The following is a 14,817-nucleotide window of genomic DNA, read 5'->3' as shown; positions in this document are numbered from 1 at the left end:
GTGTGGTCATTTCTGATGCCATCCCGAGTGCTGTGGCTATACGCTCAAGTGGTGTCTTTTTTATTCAGTGGATCCGTTCGCTCCAGTGTTTTATGCAGTCGCATTGCATGTTCCGGTAATTCACCAAGCTGGCAATTTGTTGGTGTGATTAGGGCAGTGCAGCAAACCTCAGATGGATTTAATAGGCAATCTCACGCTTTTTATGTTCACAGAAAAGGTGGTGCTGAAACCTAACGATGTCTCAGTATTTACGACGCTCACCATTAATGGACGCCTGTTTGCCTGCCCGAGAGAGCAATTCGACTCACTGGTAAGAGTGAATGGCCTCCTCAGAGCACCGTGTGCAATCAGAAAACCTTGTCTGCAGCTTAATTTCACGGCCACACTGAGGCTGGTTGCTAAAAATTCTTGACTGCTATGTGGCTTGTTCTACACTGAGGTCTGTCGGGAAAGCCTCAGGTGCTCGCTGGAGATGATGCTCCAGGCTTTCGACAATCTTCTGTGGAAATTAGCCAAGCCGTACCGCTGCTACGGGGACACAGTTCAGCTTTCAGAGCCTTGGTTGGGATTTCTTTCATTAAAATGTCTCTAAGTTCCGTGTCAGTGTTAAAAATAAGAGTACTCAGATCAGAAGGGAATTAATCACAAGCAAAGGAGACGTCAGCCTTAGGGGACCCCTGAGTGAGGACCCATGGCAGAGCCACCATTGGGTCTAGAAGGGCTCTTCCTTGAACATGTTCTCTGGATTATCATGGGGACACCAGAGGTCAGAACACTTGTTCCCAGCCACTCAGAACTTCTGTGAAGAAGAGACACATTCATTTCTGTTTGTCCTCTAAAAATGAAATGTGGGGTTGATTAGCTACTAGAAGATCTTAGAAGCCATAGGACCAGTTTAGTTTCACGAATCTAGTTTTCTGTCTCTGGACACACACGCTTCCCTTATGAGGAAATAAAAGACAACATGTGTGCGAGAGGTGAACTGCACCAACATCTTAGGAGAGCTGTTTTCTTAGTGAAGTATAGACAGGTCTTGCTAGAACTTTAGGAGGGAGTTAGGTTAAAGCATACAACCAGAGCCCTGTAACAGCCTGGATTCCCACCCAGCACTGCATCTTGATAGGCTGTGTTGTCCCTGATGTGGTTTCTGCTTCAGGGAATGCCATGGGATTTTGTTCATTCTTTTTTTGTTGTTGTTGTTTTAAGATGTGGTATTGTTTTGTAGCTCCTGGGTCTCAGTATTCCTTCCCTCACATCCCTCATGCTGGGATCACAGATGTGTGCCACCAGACCCGGGGGCGGGGGACAGCTCATTTGGCACCATTTTATTTTCATTTAAGAACTTCACAAATGTGGCACAGTGCCTTCGCTTCCCCCAACCAAGCCTAGAGCACCTGACTCGCCCTAGAACCAGCACAGGGAGATCAGCACAGAGTCACAAGCCTTGGTTGTGTTTCTTTGGTTCTTTAATCACCTGCCTTCACTGCTTTCTGGATAAATATCCCTCAACATTTAGGGATTTAAAAATAAATAAATAAAAATAAATAGCCAGGAAACCACATAAAGACCGAAGGAGAAAAGTGACCCTACAAAATTGTCCTCTGACCTCCACTGGTGCCAGAGAGCACTAGCCTCTCCCCTCCCCACACATCATGCGTGCACATATAACGTTTAAAAATTTGCTGTGAGTCCGCACCCCCTCTCCTGGAAAGTAATGCCTTAGACAGCTAGTGTTGCTAGATGTCCCATCGAAGGTGCCGGGTGAAGTGTTTGCCTCTCTTGCCAGCTAGTTCTTGGCTGCTGAGTTGAGCCAGGGGGTGGATAGTTAGGCGCGTGGACTGTCTCCAGCTCCCTGGGGGCAGACACTAACTTCTTAAGCTTCTGTTTATTGCTCACAGTCCTGCGGCCTTCCAAGTTATGGGCTTTTGCTTATCTTCCATTTTAAGGCCTGAATGGTTGGAAGGAATTTGCTTGGCAGTGAAGACTCTGGACGTGAGCCTCTCCACTGGGGGTGCCGTGCACCTCTCTGTGCTCGGAGAGGGCAGGCCTTACCTGAAGCTCCTTCTTGGGCTTGCTAAAACATCCCTCTGACAGCCATCTTTCTAGAAAGAGCTGTCCAGAGGGTGACTACAGGGCAGAATGTTGACCAAGTGTTATCACCACACACTTACCAAGTGTCAGCCAGCCTGACAAGTGCCCAGGAGCGTCTGTCCTTATGACAATGACAGTCAAATTAGGAAGAGAGTAACCCAAGCCTCCCCGAAGAAAATGAGTCTCAGTGTTAAATTGTGTCATCCAAAACTAGCAGAGTGCCCGTGATGATCCCACTGTGGAAGGCCCACAGAAAGCTCTGCATTCCAGAGCTTTGTGCCCTTGAAATTTTGTATTTGAGTAGAAATGTTAGTACAAAGCCAATTAGAGCAAAGCTTCAGTGTACTGTAATTTGGCTCTGCTTTTATCCACTCACTGGTTCCTAAGACTTTTATTTAGTTCCTGCCACATCATTCCACAGTCTGTGGATGTTTCTGGCCATGGGACAGTCTTGAAGACAAACCCTTCATAGTCCATGTTTCTCAAGGAGCCGGTGTGTCATCAGAGGGAACCCACTATGACAAGTTGCACTAGAGAGGCAGGGGTATAGCACAAGCAAAGAGGCATGCTGAGGTGTAGGTCACTTAGCCAGCAGCTACACTGACAATTAGCATCCCCTTTTTATGTGTTACATCTTTGGACTAGAACCTCGATAATGTCATTCTTCCAATGGCCTTCCCTCAGCATTTGTAAAAATCTCATCTCTCAGTGAGGTTGAGGAGGAACCCATAAGACTCCAGAGATGGGAATGTGTCATTTCTCAGGCACCCATGCTGTGCAGATCCTACATAAGCTCTGTAGTACCTGGCCAGCGGGACATCTAAATGGCCCAAGGCAGTGTTTGCTCTGGGGTCCAGGCTGCACATGTAAATCCAGCATTTCAGAGGAAGGCTCTCCGGCTAATGCTCACCCTCCCCTCAAGTGAAGGCTGAGATTTACAGGGACTTCTTGAACCTCTGGAAGGATGTTTGGATGACAACACAACCTCTGCTACCCAAAGGGCTTCCCATCGAAATCTCCACAGGAGTTGTTGTTGGTCCTATCTATGAGACACCATAAAACCTCCAGGAAAGTGCTAGAGGAGCAGGTAGATAGAGATACTTCATCCTCAAGAAGAGAGCAAACTTAGTGAGTGGAGTGGGAAGCAGCTGCAGGAGAGAAGGGAGACCACAGAGGGCTCGGCTGACCTGAGACGTTGTCCTGAGACCAGGTATTTAAGGGCTTCACCAACTGAAGACTTGCCCCGGGCTGGAACCATTCTCAGCTGATTCCATAAGCTAGTTGCCCACCAGCACCAGTTCTGTTTGGAATTTTTGCTTTCTGCCCTGCTCTCTGTGCTCTACAGAGTGGATCCCTATCCAGCTCTTAACCTAGTATTGCCCTAACCAACTTTCCTGTGCATTTGTAGTCGTCCAACCCCTCTGGAAAACGACCTAATTGGACAGAGGGGACGTTCCTGTGCTGAGGACTGGATTTACACACTGCTCTTAAATTGTTCCCATTTAATCCTCTTAACAAGCCTCAATATTAGTTGCCAACTTGGGTAGTATAACTCTGATTTACTGGAACTGCAGACAGTCAAAAGATTAAGGGATCATACCAAGTATGTGTTGCTACAGTGGGGTTTATGCTCAGTCTGCTGTCTTCTGAAGCTGGCACTAATGTGATCTTCTAGTTTGTCCTGTGACAAACCGTCTCCTAATCTGGTACTCGTTCGCTCTTTAAAAGCTCCCTCATTTTCACCCTTGCTATCCATCATAAGCATGAGCCACCCTGAGAAAAGCCTTTCTTACCCTCCTGCTCACTGCTTCTCTTCATCCTCCAACACACCCTGACTCCCAGCAGGCTCCCTGTTTCAAAAGGTCCATTTAGGTGCCTCCACCTGCTTGTCTATGTACCTAGTAGTCTGGTCTGTTGATATTTTGTCTCCAGATGTGCAAATGGAACCCAGCAAGTAACTGTATCCACGAGTAGCACCTCACCTGTTGATGGAAGTAGACTTTGTTACACTGTAAACTTGAGAGCTCAGTCACAGATGAACTTTCCAATGCAGGAGCCACCTAAACCTTGAGCATGTAATTCCTTGGGTGTCTAGAACACTGGGGACATCCCTTGAATACAGTGCTGATGAAGATACTGCTGAAATCCATATAATAGTAATAGTTCTAACATGAGCCCCTTTTCTTATTAATGCTAGGATTGGGGCAACAAGCCTTGTACCTGCAAGGAAAGTGCTTAGCCAGAGTGACATCCCTAGCCATGTGATATGAGTATTGAATATCCAAGTACTGTTAGCATCACAGTGGCAGATATTCTTTCTATGTCTCACATGTATGCATATATATATCCATTCCTACATATCTATTCCTAGTCTTACAGATAAGTATTTAGGTATTATACACTCCATCTGTCTCTTGTCTGACAAAGTAAGAACACTGTTTAACATTTCTTAGAACACAGAAGGAGATGAGTGAGCCAAAAGAAAACTTCCGACAAGAGTCTTGGTCTAAGTAGCAGAGTCTGGTCTTGCCCCAAACTTGTAAGTAACATTCTCAACCTAATGGCTCTCAGGCCAGGCTGAGGACTTGGAAATCTTGTGTAGACTCAGCTCACACTGCTCTCTACTAGTTCACTACTTTAGGTGAAGGCGTGGCTGTGGCAACTTGACCTCAGTTACCACCAGGAGTTAAGTAGTAGTGTGGGTAGAAATTCAGACTCCTGTGCTAGTATTTGGCTTTATCATACTTTCTATGGAAACATGAGGGTAAGGTCTCCAAGAGCATTTTCCATCTTTACCGTGGAAAAGGAAGAGTTTCCAGGTACCCACCCGCCAATCCCCAGGCACAGGAGATCTCTGCACAGCCTTTGCCCAGCCTTATTTGCAATGGCCCACAGTTGAGATGGCGGTGGTGGCGATGCTGGTGACCACACTGTTGGTAATTGGTGATGGTTGATGATGCTAACAACAAAGATGGCCTCCAGGCAAGTACAACAAGCAGCAAAGACACTTTTCACCTCAAAACCGACATTTCAAAACATGCCCGAAACTATACCCCAAATCCTTTCCAACACCAAAAACTCCTGAAAGCGTTGGGCACTAAGTACTGGTCCCTTTGTGGTTCTGATCCAGTTTTTCACAATCATTCCCAGACTCCCTTGCCAGAACAGGAAGGCCCGACCACTGGGACAGTGGGAACATTTGAGCTGATGAGCTCGAAAGACCTGGCATACCAGATGACAACCTACGATTGGGAACTTTTCAACTGTGTGCATGAGGTAAGGCGCCTAGCAAGGAGCGTCCATGGGCTTCATAGGATTCTGAGTGAAGCCTGCTGGCCTGATGCCACTCATGTTTCCATGTGCTACCATATGGAAACCACATGATGGTTTTTGTGCATGCTGAGCTTATAAAACCCGTAAGTATTAAAGAAAAAAATCTCTGTGATGCTATGCTATGTCTTCCAGAGTCTATTAAGCCAATAACACCTAGTTTATATTTATATATTCCACAAGCTTCACGAAAGCCCTTCAAATCTATATGACAAGGTACATCCGGGTTAGCGATTGAATTCACATCTGCTGCTTGATAGAACACTTTCCTGACAAACGGAGGAGCCAGGCTGGCGTTTTGATTTAAAAGCCAACAAATAAGTAAAATTGTTTTCCTTTCTGTTCTAGCTGGAGCTAATCTACCACACATTTGGAAGGCATAATTTTAAAAAGACCACGGCAAACTTGGATTTGTTCCTGAGGAGGTTTAATGAAATTCAGTTTTGGGTTGTCACCGAGGTCTGCCTTTGTTCCCAGCTCAGCAAACGTGTTCAGCTTTTGAAAAAATTTATCAAGATAGCGGCTCAGTAAGTGTCTTTAACTTTGGAGGAAGAATAAAAATGTCCCTGCACTCTGTTCTCATGGAAAACACCTTACAAAGAGAAACGGGCGTAAGAGCAACCAGCAGTTGAATTCTTGAAAGAGAAGAATGTCCTCTAGCTTTTTAAATAGTTAGCATCAATATATAAATTAACATCTTGTAGTACTGATGCTGGAGTCAAAGGGGGGTGTGTTTTGCTCTGAACTCTTCAGATTTCCCCCCCACCCCCCTTTGAAGAATGCTATTGAAGTCAACAAAAGTTCCTTTAGAAACTTTGGTTGCAAGGCTCTGGAAGCCGATGTGGCACATAACACGTTCTCACCAGTAGAGGGCAGTAGAACATGCTGGAACAACAGCTCACAGCTCAGGCAGAATAAAATCAGTAAAAAAAAACGCATACAGGCCAGCTAACCTGGCACTAGGAAATCATCTCCATGCACATCAGAGAAAGCAAACATCTTATAAATATTCTATTTAAAAGCACTTCTTGGGAAACAATTTATTTACTGCAGGGGCCAGTTAGGTTTCTCCCTGACATGAATTTAATCTTCTCCTGCTAGTTAGATATGCTTGACAACCTCCTGTTTACTTCCATGTTTTTGGTATCACCACAGTGCTAAAAATAAAAAAGCTAAATGTGGCTTGTGCTGCGAGACTCCTTCCCTTTCTAAATGCAGAGCCCGAGCTCGGGGAGGTTAGGAGAACGAGCGACCCCAGTCAGGCGTTTTCTTGAGACAAACAGTTCAGATCCCACACACTCTCTTGATTTCCAGAGCTAAACAAAGAAGGGAAAGCGGCTTGGTGTTTTATAGAAGCCAGCTTGCCAAATGCCTTGAGTTGTTTTGCCAGATTTCGAGGAGACAATAGAATACCAGCTCCTTTGAATCCACGAGCTGCTTGCCTTGCCTTTGGGAAAGCTGGCTGTTTGAAGAAAGGTTTAGTGCGGCCACTTTCCCTAGCGGCGCGGTCAGACGGCCTCTGTGCAGTGAGCAGATAGATGCCTTCATGTGTTTGGAATGAGTGGCTTATGGAAACTATGACAGGGTGAGCTTTCCCATCACAGAGAGCTTGTTCTCCCTTCACCTTAGCCTGCTGGTGCCAAGTGCAGCAGGAAGGAAGAGAGGACCTGCCTGTCAGTTTACAACAGAACAGGCAACACAGAAAAGGCTCTCAAAACACCCAGGAGTTTGTTTGGTTTGTTTGTTTGTTTGTTTCTGCCTTTGTAATGTATCCCCTATCTTCCTGACTCTTTCTGTATTATATAGGTAGACTTGGCCTTTCCTGCAAATCAGCTGCTGACTATTTAGCCATATTCAGCCCTGTGCTGAGGCTGCTGTCCCACAATGAACCTGTTCACTCAACCCAGTTATTAGACTCTAGACTTTCCTAACCCTGAGTCTACAAGAATAGACAGAAGCCTGTAGACCAGTGGTTTTCAGCCTTTGGGTCTCGATCCGTTTGGGGGTCACATATCAGGAATCTTGCGTATCAGATATTTACATTACAATTTATACAATGATTGTTGTGAAGTAGCAACAGAATAATGTTATGGTCGGAGGTCCCCACAATGTGAGGAACTGTATTAAAGGGTCACAGCATTAGGAAGGTTGAGAGCCACTGAGGTAGACAATAGCATCTGTTTTGCTTGCTGTCTTTAGAAAAGCTGCAGCATTTTCTTTTAAGTTCTTGGCCCAGCCTGGAGCTTAGCAAAATTAAAGAGGCAGAGCTGGAGTAGGTGCTTTAGTCCTGTATTCATAGGAGAAAAAAACTGAGACAGAAAGTCATCTCCTGGCTTGCCTTGAATGATAAGCAAAGCTGGAAATGGAGCAGGTCTGCAGCTCTGGATTTATTATCTCCAAGTCACCCACACAAGGCAAAGGCCAGTTATGCACGTGGAGATGCTGGCCCTTGTTCTGGGAGCCACTACCCTAGCATTGTGACATCCTTGCTTGCTTTCTCGTGTGTGAGCCGATCCACCATAACTCCTCTAAAGTACATTTCCCCACAGCCATGACATATAAAAAACGGCTCGTGGCTACTTTTTGAGTTGAATATGAGCAGCCAAAGCAACCATTCAATGAGCCTTCTGCAAGAATGTTTTGTTCAAACATTATTTATTTACTTTTATTTTGTAGAACATGATTTTAATATTTTCAAACAATAATGATTTTAAGATATATTTCGTTGTTAGGTCTCCCTTTTCATTTCTGAATTTATTAATTTGGATACTGTCTCTGTGCCCTCTGGTTAGGCTGGCTAAGGACTTATCTATCTTGTTGCTATTCTCAAAGAACCAGCTCCTGGTTTTGTTGATTCTTTGTATAGTTCTTTTTGTTTCTATTTGGTTGATTTCAGCCCTGAGTTTGATTATTTCCTGCCGTCTTCTCCTCTTGGGTGTGTTTGCTTCTTTTTGCACTAGAGCTTTCAGGTGTGCTGTGATGCTGCTAGTGTAAGCTCTCTCCAGTTTCTTTTTGGAGGCACTCAGAGCTATGAGTTTTCCTCTTAGCACTGCTTTCATTGTGTCCCATAAATTTGGGTATGATGTGCCTTCATTTTCATTAAATTCTAAAAAGCCTTTAATTTTTTTCTTTTTTCTTCCTTGACCAAGTTATCATTGAGTAGAGCACTGTTCAGCTTCCATGTGTATGTGGGCTTTCTGTTGTTTTTGTTGATTGTCTTAGTTAGGGTTTTACTGCTGTGAACAGACACCATGACCAAGGCAAGTCTTATAAAAAAACAACATTTACTTGAGGCTGGCTTACAGGTCAGAGGTTCAGTCCATTATCATCAAGGTGAGAGCATGGCAGTATCCAGGCAGGCATGGCACAGGCAGAGCTGAGAGTTCTGTGTCTTCATCCAAAGGCTGCTAGTGGAAGACTGACTTCCAGGCAACTGGGGTGAGTGTTTTAAGCCCACGCCCACAGTGACACACCTATTCCAACCAGGTCACACCTATTCCATCAAGGCCACACCTCCAGATGGTGCCACTCCCTTGTCCAAGAGTGTACAAACCATCACATTGATATTTAAGACCAGTCTTAGTCCGTGGTGATCTGTTAGGGAACATGGGATTATTTGAATTTTCTTGTATTTATTGAGGCCTGTTTTGTGACCAATTATATGGTCAGTTTTGGAGAAGGTACTGTGAGGTGCTGAGAAGAAGGTATATTCTTTGCTTTACAATGAAATTTCTATAAATATCTGTTAGATCCATTTAGTTCATAACTCCTATTAGTTTCACTGTGTCTTTATTTAGTTTGTTTCCATGGTCTATCCATTGTTGAGAGTGGGTTGCTGAAGTCTCCCACTATTATTGTATGGGATGCAATATGTGCTTTGGACTTTAGTAACGTCTCTTTTATGAATGTGGGTGCCCTTGCATTTGGAGCATAGATCAAACATTATTTGTTTATGATAGCAGTCAACTTATATAGCCGTATTGCTGAGTGGTGAAAAGTTTTCTGCTTATTAGGAGTAAACGCTTTTTCTTTTTAGGGGTCTGGAATGAAGAACTTAGGGGGTGTGGGTGTGGTCGTTTGCCATCAGGTGTATCAAATACTTGGGATAACATTGGCATTTTAATAAGAATTTAGGTTTAATCCAAGTGCTTCATTCTCAAATATAGATTTGTAAATACTCATAATGATATAAACACAGACTCAAAATTATCAACCTTACCAATATCAGTAAAACTAAAAATACAGTTATTTTGTTATGGATGTGACATCTCCCACCTTCAAACTTGGGAGAACAAATGCTCAGCCCACAGGACCAGGCCTTGTAAGCTGATACTTTTTCAACAATTTAGTGTCACTAGCATAGAGGAACCAGGGTAGCCACAGCATTGTGACATCCTTAACCCGTCCTACCTGCCAGGTCAGAGTACCTACCTCCAAGTATCAAGTTCTACAATCATTTTGCCTGCCCTTTTCTAATCCCATGGGATGTGTCTCCCCAACCCTTTCCAGGTTCACTACAGCGTTTAGCAAATTTAGGATTATAATAACAACCCTTAGGGGAGGTGAATTTAAACTACTTCTCAAAACCAAACCCTCAACGGCCAAAACTATCAACTTTCTAAAACTAGTGTGGGTTGTCGAGCCGCAGAGCATGGTTACCCAAGCAGAACTTCAGCAGTGCCTTAAATCTGTCATTGCCAGCTCATATAAACGAGTCCTGATAAATATTAATGACTATCAGAAAATAGAACTCTATTTAAAAAAAAAATCTTGCTCAAAAGTGGCATGCTACTTAACCACGTGCCTCTTGTGTTTCAGCTGCAAGGAGTACAAAAATCTAAATTCCTTTTTCGCCATCGTCATGGGACTCAGCAATGTGGCCGTGAGCCGCTTGGCACTAACGTGGGAGGTAAGAAAGCCGCTACTGGCGTCCAGCTGGGACTTTTGCCTTAGGAATAAAAACACAGGCTCACCAGTGAGCTTTTTTATAGAAACAGCACTCACACTGGTATAACAATGTGAAAGGTGGGGACCCTTAGAGGGGGGCGACCTGTCTCCTTTTTCTAGTTACCTCAGAGTGAGAGTTTAAAAACACATTGTCCAGGTAGAGGAAGTGTGCGTGGGAGTGTGTGTGTGTGTGGGGGAACCTCAGCTTTTCCATTGCTACAATATAAATAATCCTAAATCCAGGTCTGCCCTATTGCTCAGTTGGCTGCAAAGGTCACTTTGCTCACTGGTTCAGTTGTCTCTGAAACCGTCTGCTTATTGCTTTTATCCTGAGCCTTACCTCTAAGTGAAAGAGGGTAGAGGGTCCATTTTATCCAAGTAGTCATTTTGCTTCTGGGAGAAACAGTCCAGAAGAGGCCCGCTGTTGGGAGCCAAGGAGTATGTCCCATAACCACCTGGCGAGTCCTCCCTCTCAGAGAGGAGCAACAGTTGGCATGGACTGTCTTTGAAGCTAAAGTGAAACAGGTGTGTTGTGAATGTCTGAAACAAACAGGATGAGTGATTCATGGTCGGTTCAAAGACACCTCTGAGTGTCATTCGCTTAGAACTTGGAATGTGCTTAACCCCTTATATGTGGCATGGTTGAAGAAACAGTAAACTCTAACAGAGCATACTCACAAAAATAGACTCTTGACAAATGCAAACAAGCATGTGTAAGAGGGACTGCAGAAAAAAAAAACGACGGCAAAGACTATCTGAGACCTACTGTGTCGTGGTGCTTGACAGCAGCTTTCTGAGTCCACATTCCCCATGAAGTTATTTCCCTGCCCATTTTCCCTCCTGAAACAATTTTCTTCCCTTGACTCTCCTAAATATCTCCACTGTTTATAGGGCAGGTCCTTGCAAGTCCTCCTGTCTTGAGTTTCTCTTAAAATTCCCAGCAGATGCAGCACACAGCAGTTCATCCCCTGAATATAGGCATGAGGGAATTAGAGAGGCCTGTGAGCCACGCAGCTGGATCGGCTTCCAGGCAGGGAGAGAACAGCGTTGGTGTGCCAATAATAAACAGCGAGACCATTGTGTAGTGCCCTCGTCTCACTGCCCAAGCTACCTGGAGTCTCGAGAGATCTAGGATTCCCCTCTGAGAGTCTGCACATCCCAGTTTGGAATCCCAGTGGGGGATCTCTGGCTTCTGAGCCCCCACACAGAGTCCAAATCAGTTGGTCAGGGAGGGAAAAAAAGTTCTAAAGATGTTTGAGGGCCCATGGAGGCCAACTGTAGGCTCCACACAACAGCGGCCGGGAAGAGAGACGGAATACTCTGGGCCCTCCGTGCTGCCTCAGAGGCCCCTAGGTGCAGCCAGCTAAACGACCAGTTTATTGTCATCGAAGAAGACAGCTCATTGGCCAGTCCCTTACAGGTATAAGAGGACCACAAGTCTACGAACAAGTCTATTTCTGACACCGTGTGTCTCTGACAGAAAAGATTCGCCTTTTATAATGTATAAGCCATTTCTTTTCTACGGCGGAGTGTGATCGTGGAATTCTGTACGCTGAGCTGGCACTCACGAGCTCCTTTGTTTTGGGTCATTTCTCTGTGTTTGACGGAAGCTTTCCAAGGGCATCTCACACAGCTTCAGTGAGCGCCAGAGTAGCCACGTGAACAGGGGAAGGAATGGTGCAAGGTCTCAGAGGACGGAAGAACGGTAGAACGAGTGTCAGTCAGTGGGCAAAAGGCAAGATACAGGATACAGTAAGAAGAGGGGCTTGAAGCGGGGAGCAACCCCCACCTGAGATGAAATGCTAAGACTGCTGGCCTTGGCTCTATGGACAGTTGAGAAGACAAATCCCTGTGGTGGAGGACTGCCTGTGCACTATAGGGTACCGAACTAACGTCTCTGGCCACGCCCACTGTATTCAGAAGCATTTCCTGTTGCTCCCGCCCCCATCCTCATCTCCCTCCCCCGCAGCTGTGACAACAAAAGTGGCTGCTGGTGTTGCTAGCCTTCCCCTGGATTGGCTATGGCCACTACCAAGACACTGGTGGCGCACCCCTTTAATCCCAGCACCTGGGAGGCAGAGGCAGGCAGATTTCTGAGGCCAGCCTGGTCTACAGAGTGAGTTCCAGGACAGCCAGAGGAAATGCATTTCCCTTAGAAACAGTAGCACACACTCCATATCTAGATATAGACTCTGACAGATGCGTGTGTCATTTCCATTTTATTAACAGAAACTGCCGAGCAAGTTTAAGAAGTTCTATGCGGAGTTTGAGAGCTTAATGGTAAGTGACAGTAGCTTCTTTGACCCTGCTCACTGTCCACATTAATCCAATTTCTGATTAGCTCAAGTTCTCATTGCAGAAATTTTATCCGTCCTTGTATGACTTTAAGAAGTTTATGGTCCCTTTTAGTGCTGCTAAAACAAGCATGTCTGACTAATGAATGGCACCCTCAGGAACTAACTTAAAAAGGACTTATGTCCCACATAAGGTCAATTTGTGTAAGTTAGCAAAGCAGTGTGATGGGGTCCCTACCTAACACTGCTCAGGTGGCTGTGGGTTGGAGCTATGTTTCTTGGCTTGCCAAAATTATGTCTCCCCGTTGTCTGGGAGGTGTTACCAGACAGGAAAGTGGTGACTGGGTCTTGCTGCGGGGCAAGGAATGGTTCAGGGGGCAAGTTAGGACTGGCTATGCCAGAGCATTGGGTAGGGAGTCGACCTTTGGGAAGGAGGTGGGGCATCGTGGAGTCGGGGATCTGTTGAGGTTTGTTTTACACAGTTTGTTTTGTTGTATTCAGAGGGATGCCTCCCCTTGGCTCCTGTGGGTGCCTTCAAACCAGAACAGAAATAAACAGCACAGTATTGTCTCACCCGCATGTGAAGTTGTTTTTAAAACAAACCAAACCTGTTTAAATATCTGCCTTTCTCCCTGAGCATCTCATCCCCAAAGACACAGCTGTGGGATGCTTTGTGTGCTGCGGAGGTTAAAAACGGGGTGTGGCATGTATCACTCCTCACTCAACACTTTTGTTTTCTCCCCAGGATCCTTCCAGAAACCACAGGGCATACAGGCTGACAGCAGCCAAGCTGGAGCCCCCTCTCATCCCTTTCATGCCCTTGCTTATTAAAGGTAATCTAAAGACACACCCAGGCCAGGCGGGAGGGGCACACACCAGAAGGCCCTCTGTCTTTCCGCCTCCCTTGGCTCCTGCTCTTGGGCCCCAGTCTCTTAAAGGGGTGGGAAGGTGGGAACACTGCGATATGAAAAGCCCATGATTTTGACGCTTTTGGAGTGAAAAGGGTTTACGGGTAGAGATTTTACTAACCTCAGGTAAAGTGATTTGGAAAGTTAAACACCTAACATAAAAGAAACTATTATCAGCTTTTCCAACTACAGTGTTATGCAAATCTACCTGCATATGCTAATGGTGCTATTGTACTTTCTCAGTGTGACATATTTCCGTTAGTGACTAGAATGTGGCTTTTATTTCTTTACAGATATGACATTTACTCATGAGGGGAACAAGACGTTCATTGACAATCTAGTAAACTTTGAAAAAATGGTACGTGCAGTATTATAACCTTAGCTACAATGTTTTTTTTTTTCTAAAATGAAATTTGCATTTGTACTAATAAGGCAAATAACTTCTGTGTATGCTGCCATGTTACAAAGGTAGCTACACAGAATGGAGTTTTGAAACATTTGGTTCAAATTGGCTCCGTCTTTTGCTGTCAGCTCTCTTTTGTGGAGCTGAATGGTATTTGTGCTGGGGCTCACAGCAGCAGTTGGCTTTTATGCCGTGTGTTTCTGTCCCTCCGCTGCCTGTTGTTAAAACGCACAAACGCTCAAGAGTGACTTCTGTGTTTCTCGTTGTTTTGTAAGGTTTGTGCAGCTAGCTAGACTGCCCCAGGATGCCTTTGAAATGTTTATCTGCCAGGGCCGACTTGAGTGCATGTAGGTAAAGAGGCAACACTACCGCCGATCTTTATTGTAGGGTATTAATCTGAATGTATTACTTAGTCTCATAAAGTTCACTCAAGTTCAGAGAGGGGACTTGGAGACTTGGAGATCACCATAACGACAACAATAACAATAACAACAATGAAATGCTGGGAACAAATGGGAAGCTGGCACTTTCATATTCCATATTTTCCAGCCCCTTCTCCTCTATCTACCCCACCCCCACCCAGAGAAGAGGGAGTCTGGCAAAGGTACTTCGAAATTTGTTTTCTTATCTCCTGTGAAGCAATAAAGCAGGCCCTGCCAAAGCCTTTCTTTAGCTACACAGTCCATGTCAATGGAATGCCACAGTTTCTCCAAATCCCTGGGCTGTGTGCATCCTGGAGACGGGGAATGGTAGAGCTTCACTTCCCAGGACGTATACATTTGCCCAAGATTAGGTTTTACAATGCAAGCGTGTTTCTGGCTTTGGAACTTAAGAGATCTTTAGG

At 45.1% G+C, this 14,817-nt stretch overlaps 1 protein-coding gene across 6 annotated transcripts in view; it reads left to right on the top strand.

Moving 5' to 3' along the window:
* Positions 1–14,817, top strand: part of Rapgef4 (Rap guanine nucleotide exchange factor 4) — a 292,946-nt gene that overhangs the window by 264,428 nt on the left and 13,701 nt on the right. For all 6 annotated transcript variants that reach the window (XM_029474006.2, XM_029474005.2, XM_029474008.2 and 3 more), the window contains 7 exons: positions 213–310; positions 5,242–5,367; positions 5,770–5,948; positions 10,240–10,330; positions 12,598–12,648; positions 13,408–13,495; positions 13,864–13,928. In XM_029474006.2, the coding sequence (XP_029329866.1) occupies positions 213–310; positions 5,242–5,367; positions 5,770–5,948; positions 10,240–10,330; positions 12,598–12,648; positions 13,408–13,495; positions 13,864–13,928 (698 nt within the window). The remainder of the gene's footprint in view (positions 1–212; positions 311–5,241; positions 5,368–5,769; positions 5,949–10,239; positions 10,331–12,597; positions 12,649–13,407; positions 13,496–13,863; positions 13,929–14,817) is intronic.

The sequence above is a fragment of the Mus caroli genome, unplaced genomic scaffold, assembly GCF_978045245.1.
Source record: "Mus caroli unplaced genomic scaffold, Mus_caroli_1 scaffold_2, whole genome shotgun sequence".
In the NCBI taxonomy this organism is placed as follows: Eukaryota; Metazoa; Chordata; class Mammalia; order Rodentia; family Muridae; genus Mus; species Mus caroli.
The sequence above is the reverse complement of the archived record's forward strand: the minus strand, read 5'-3'. Positions and strand labels throughout refer to the sequence as shown.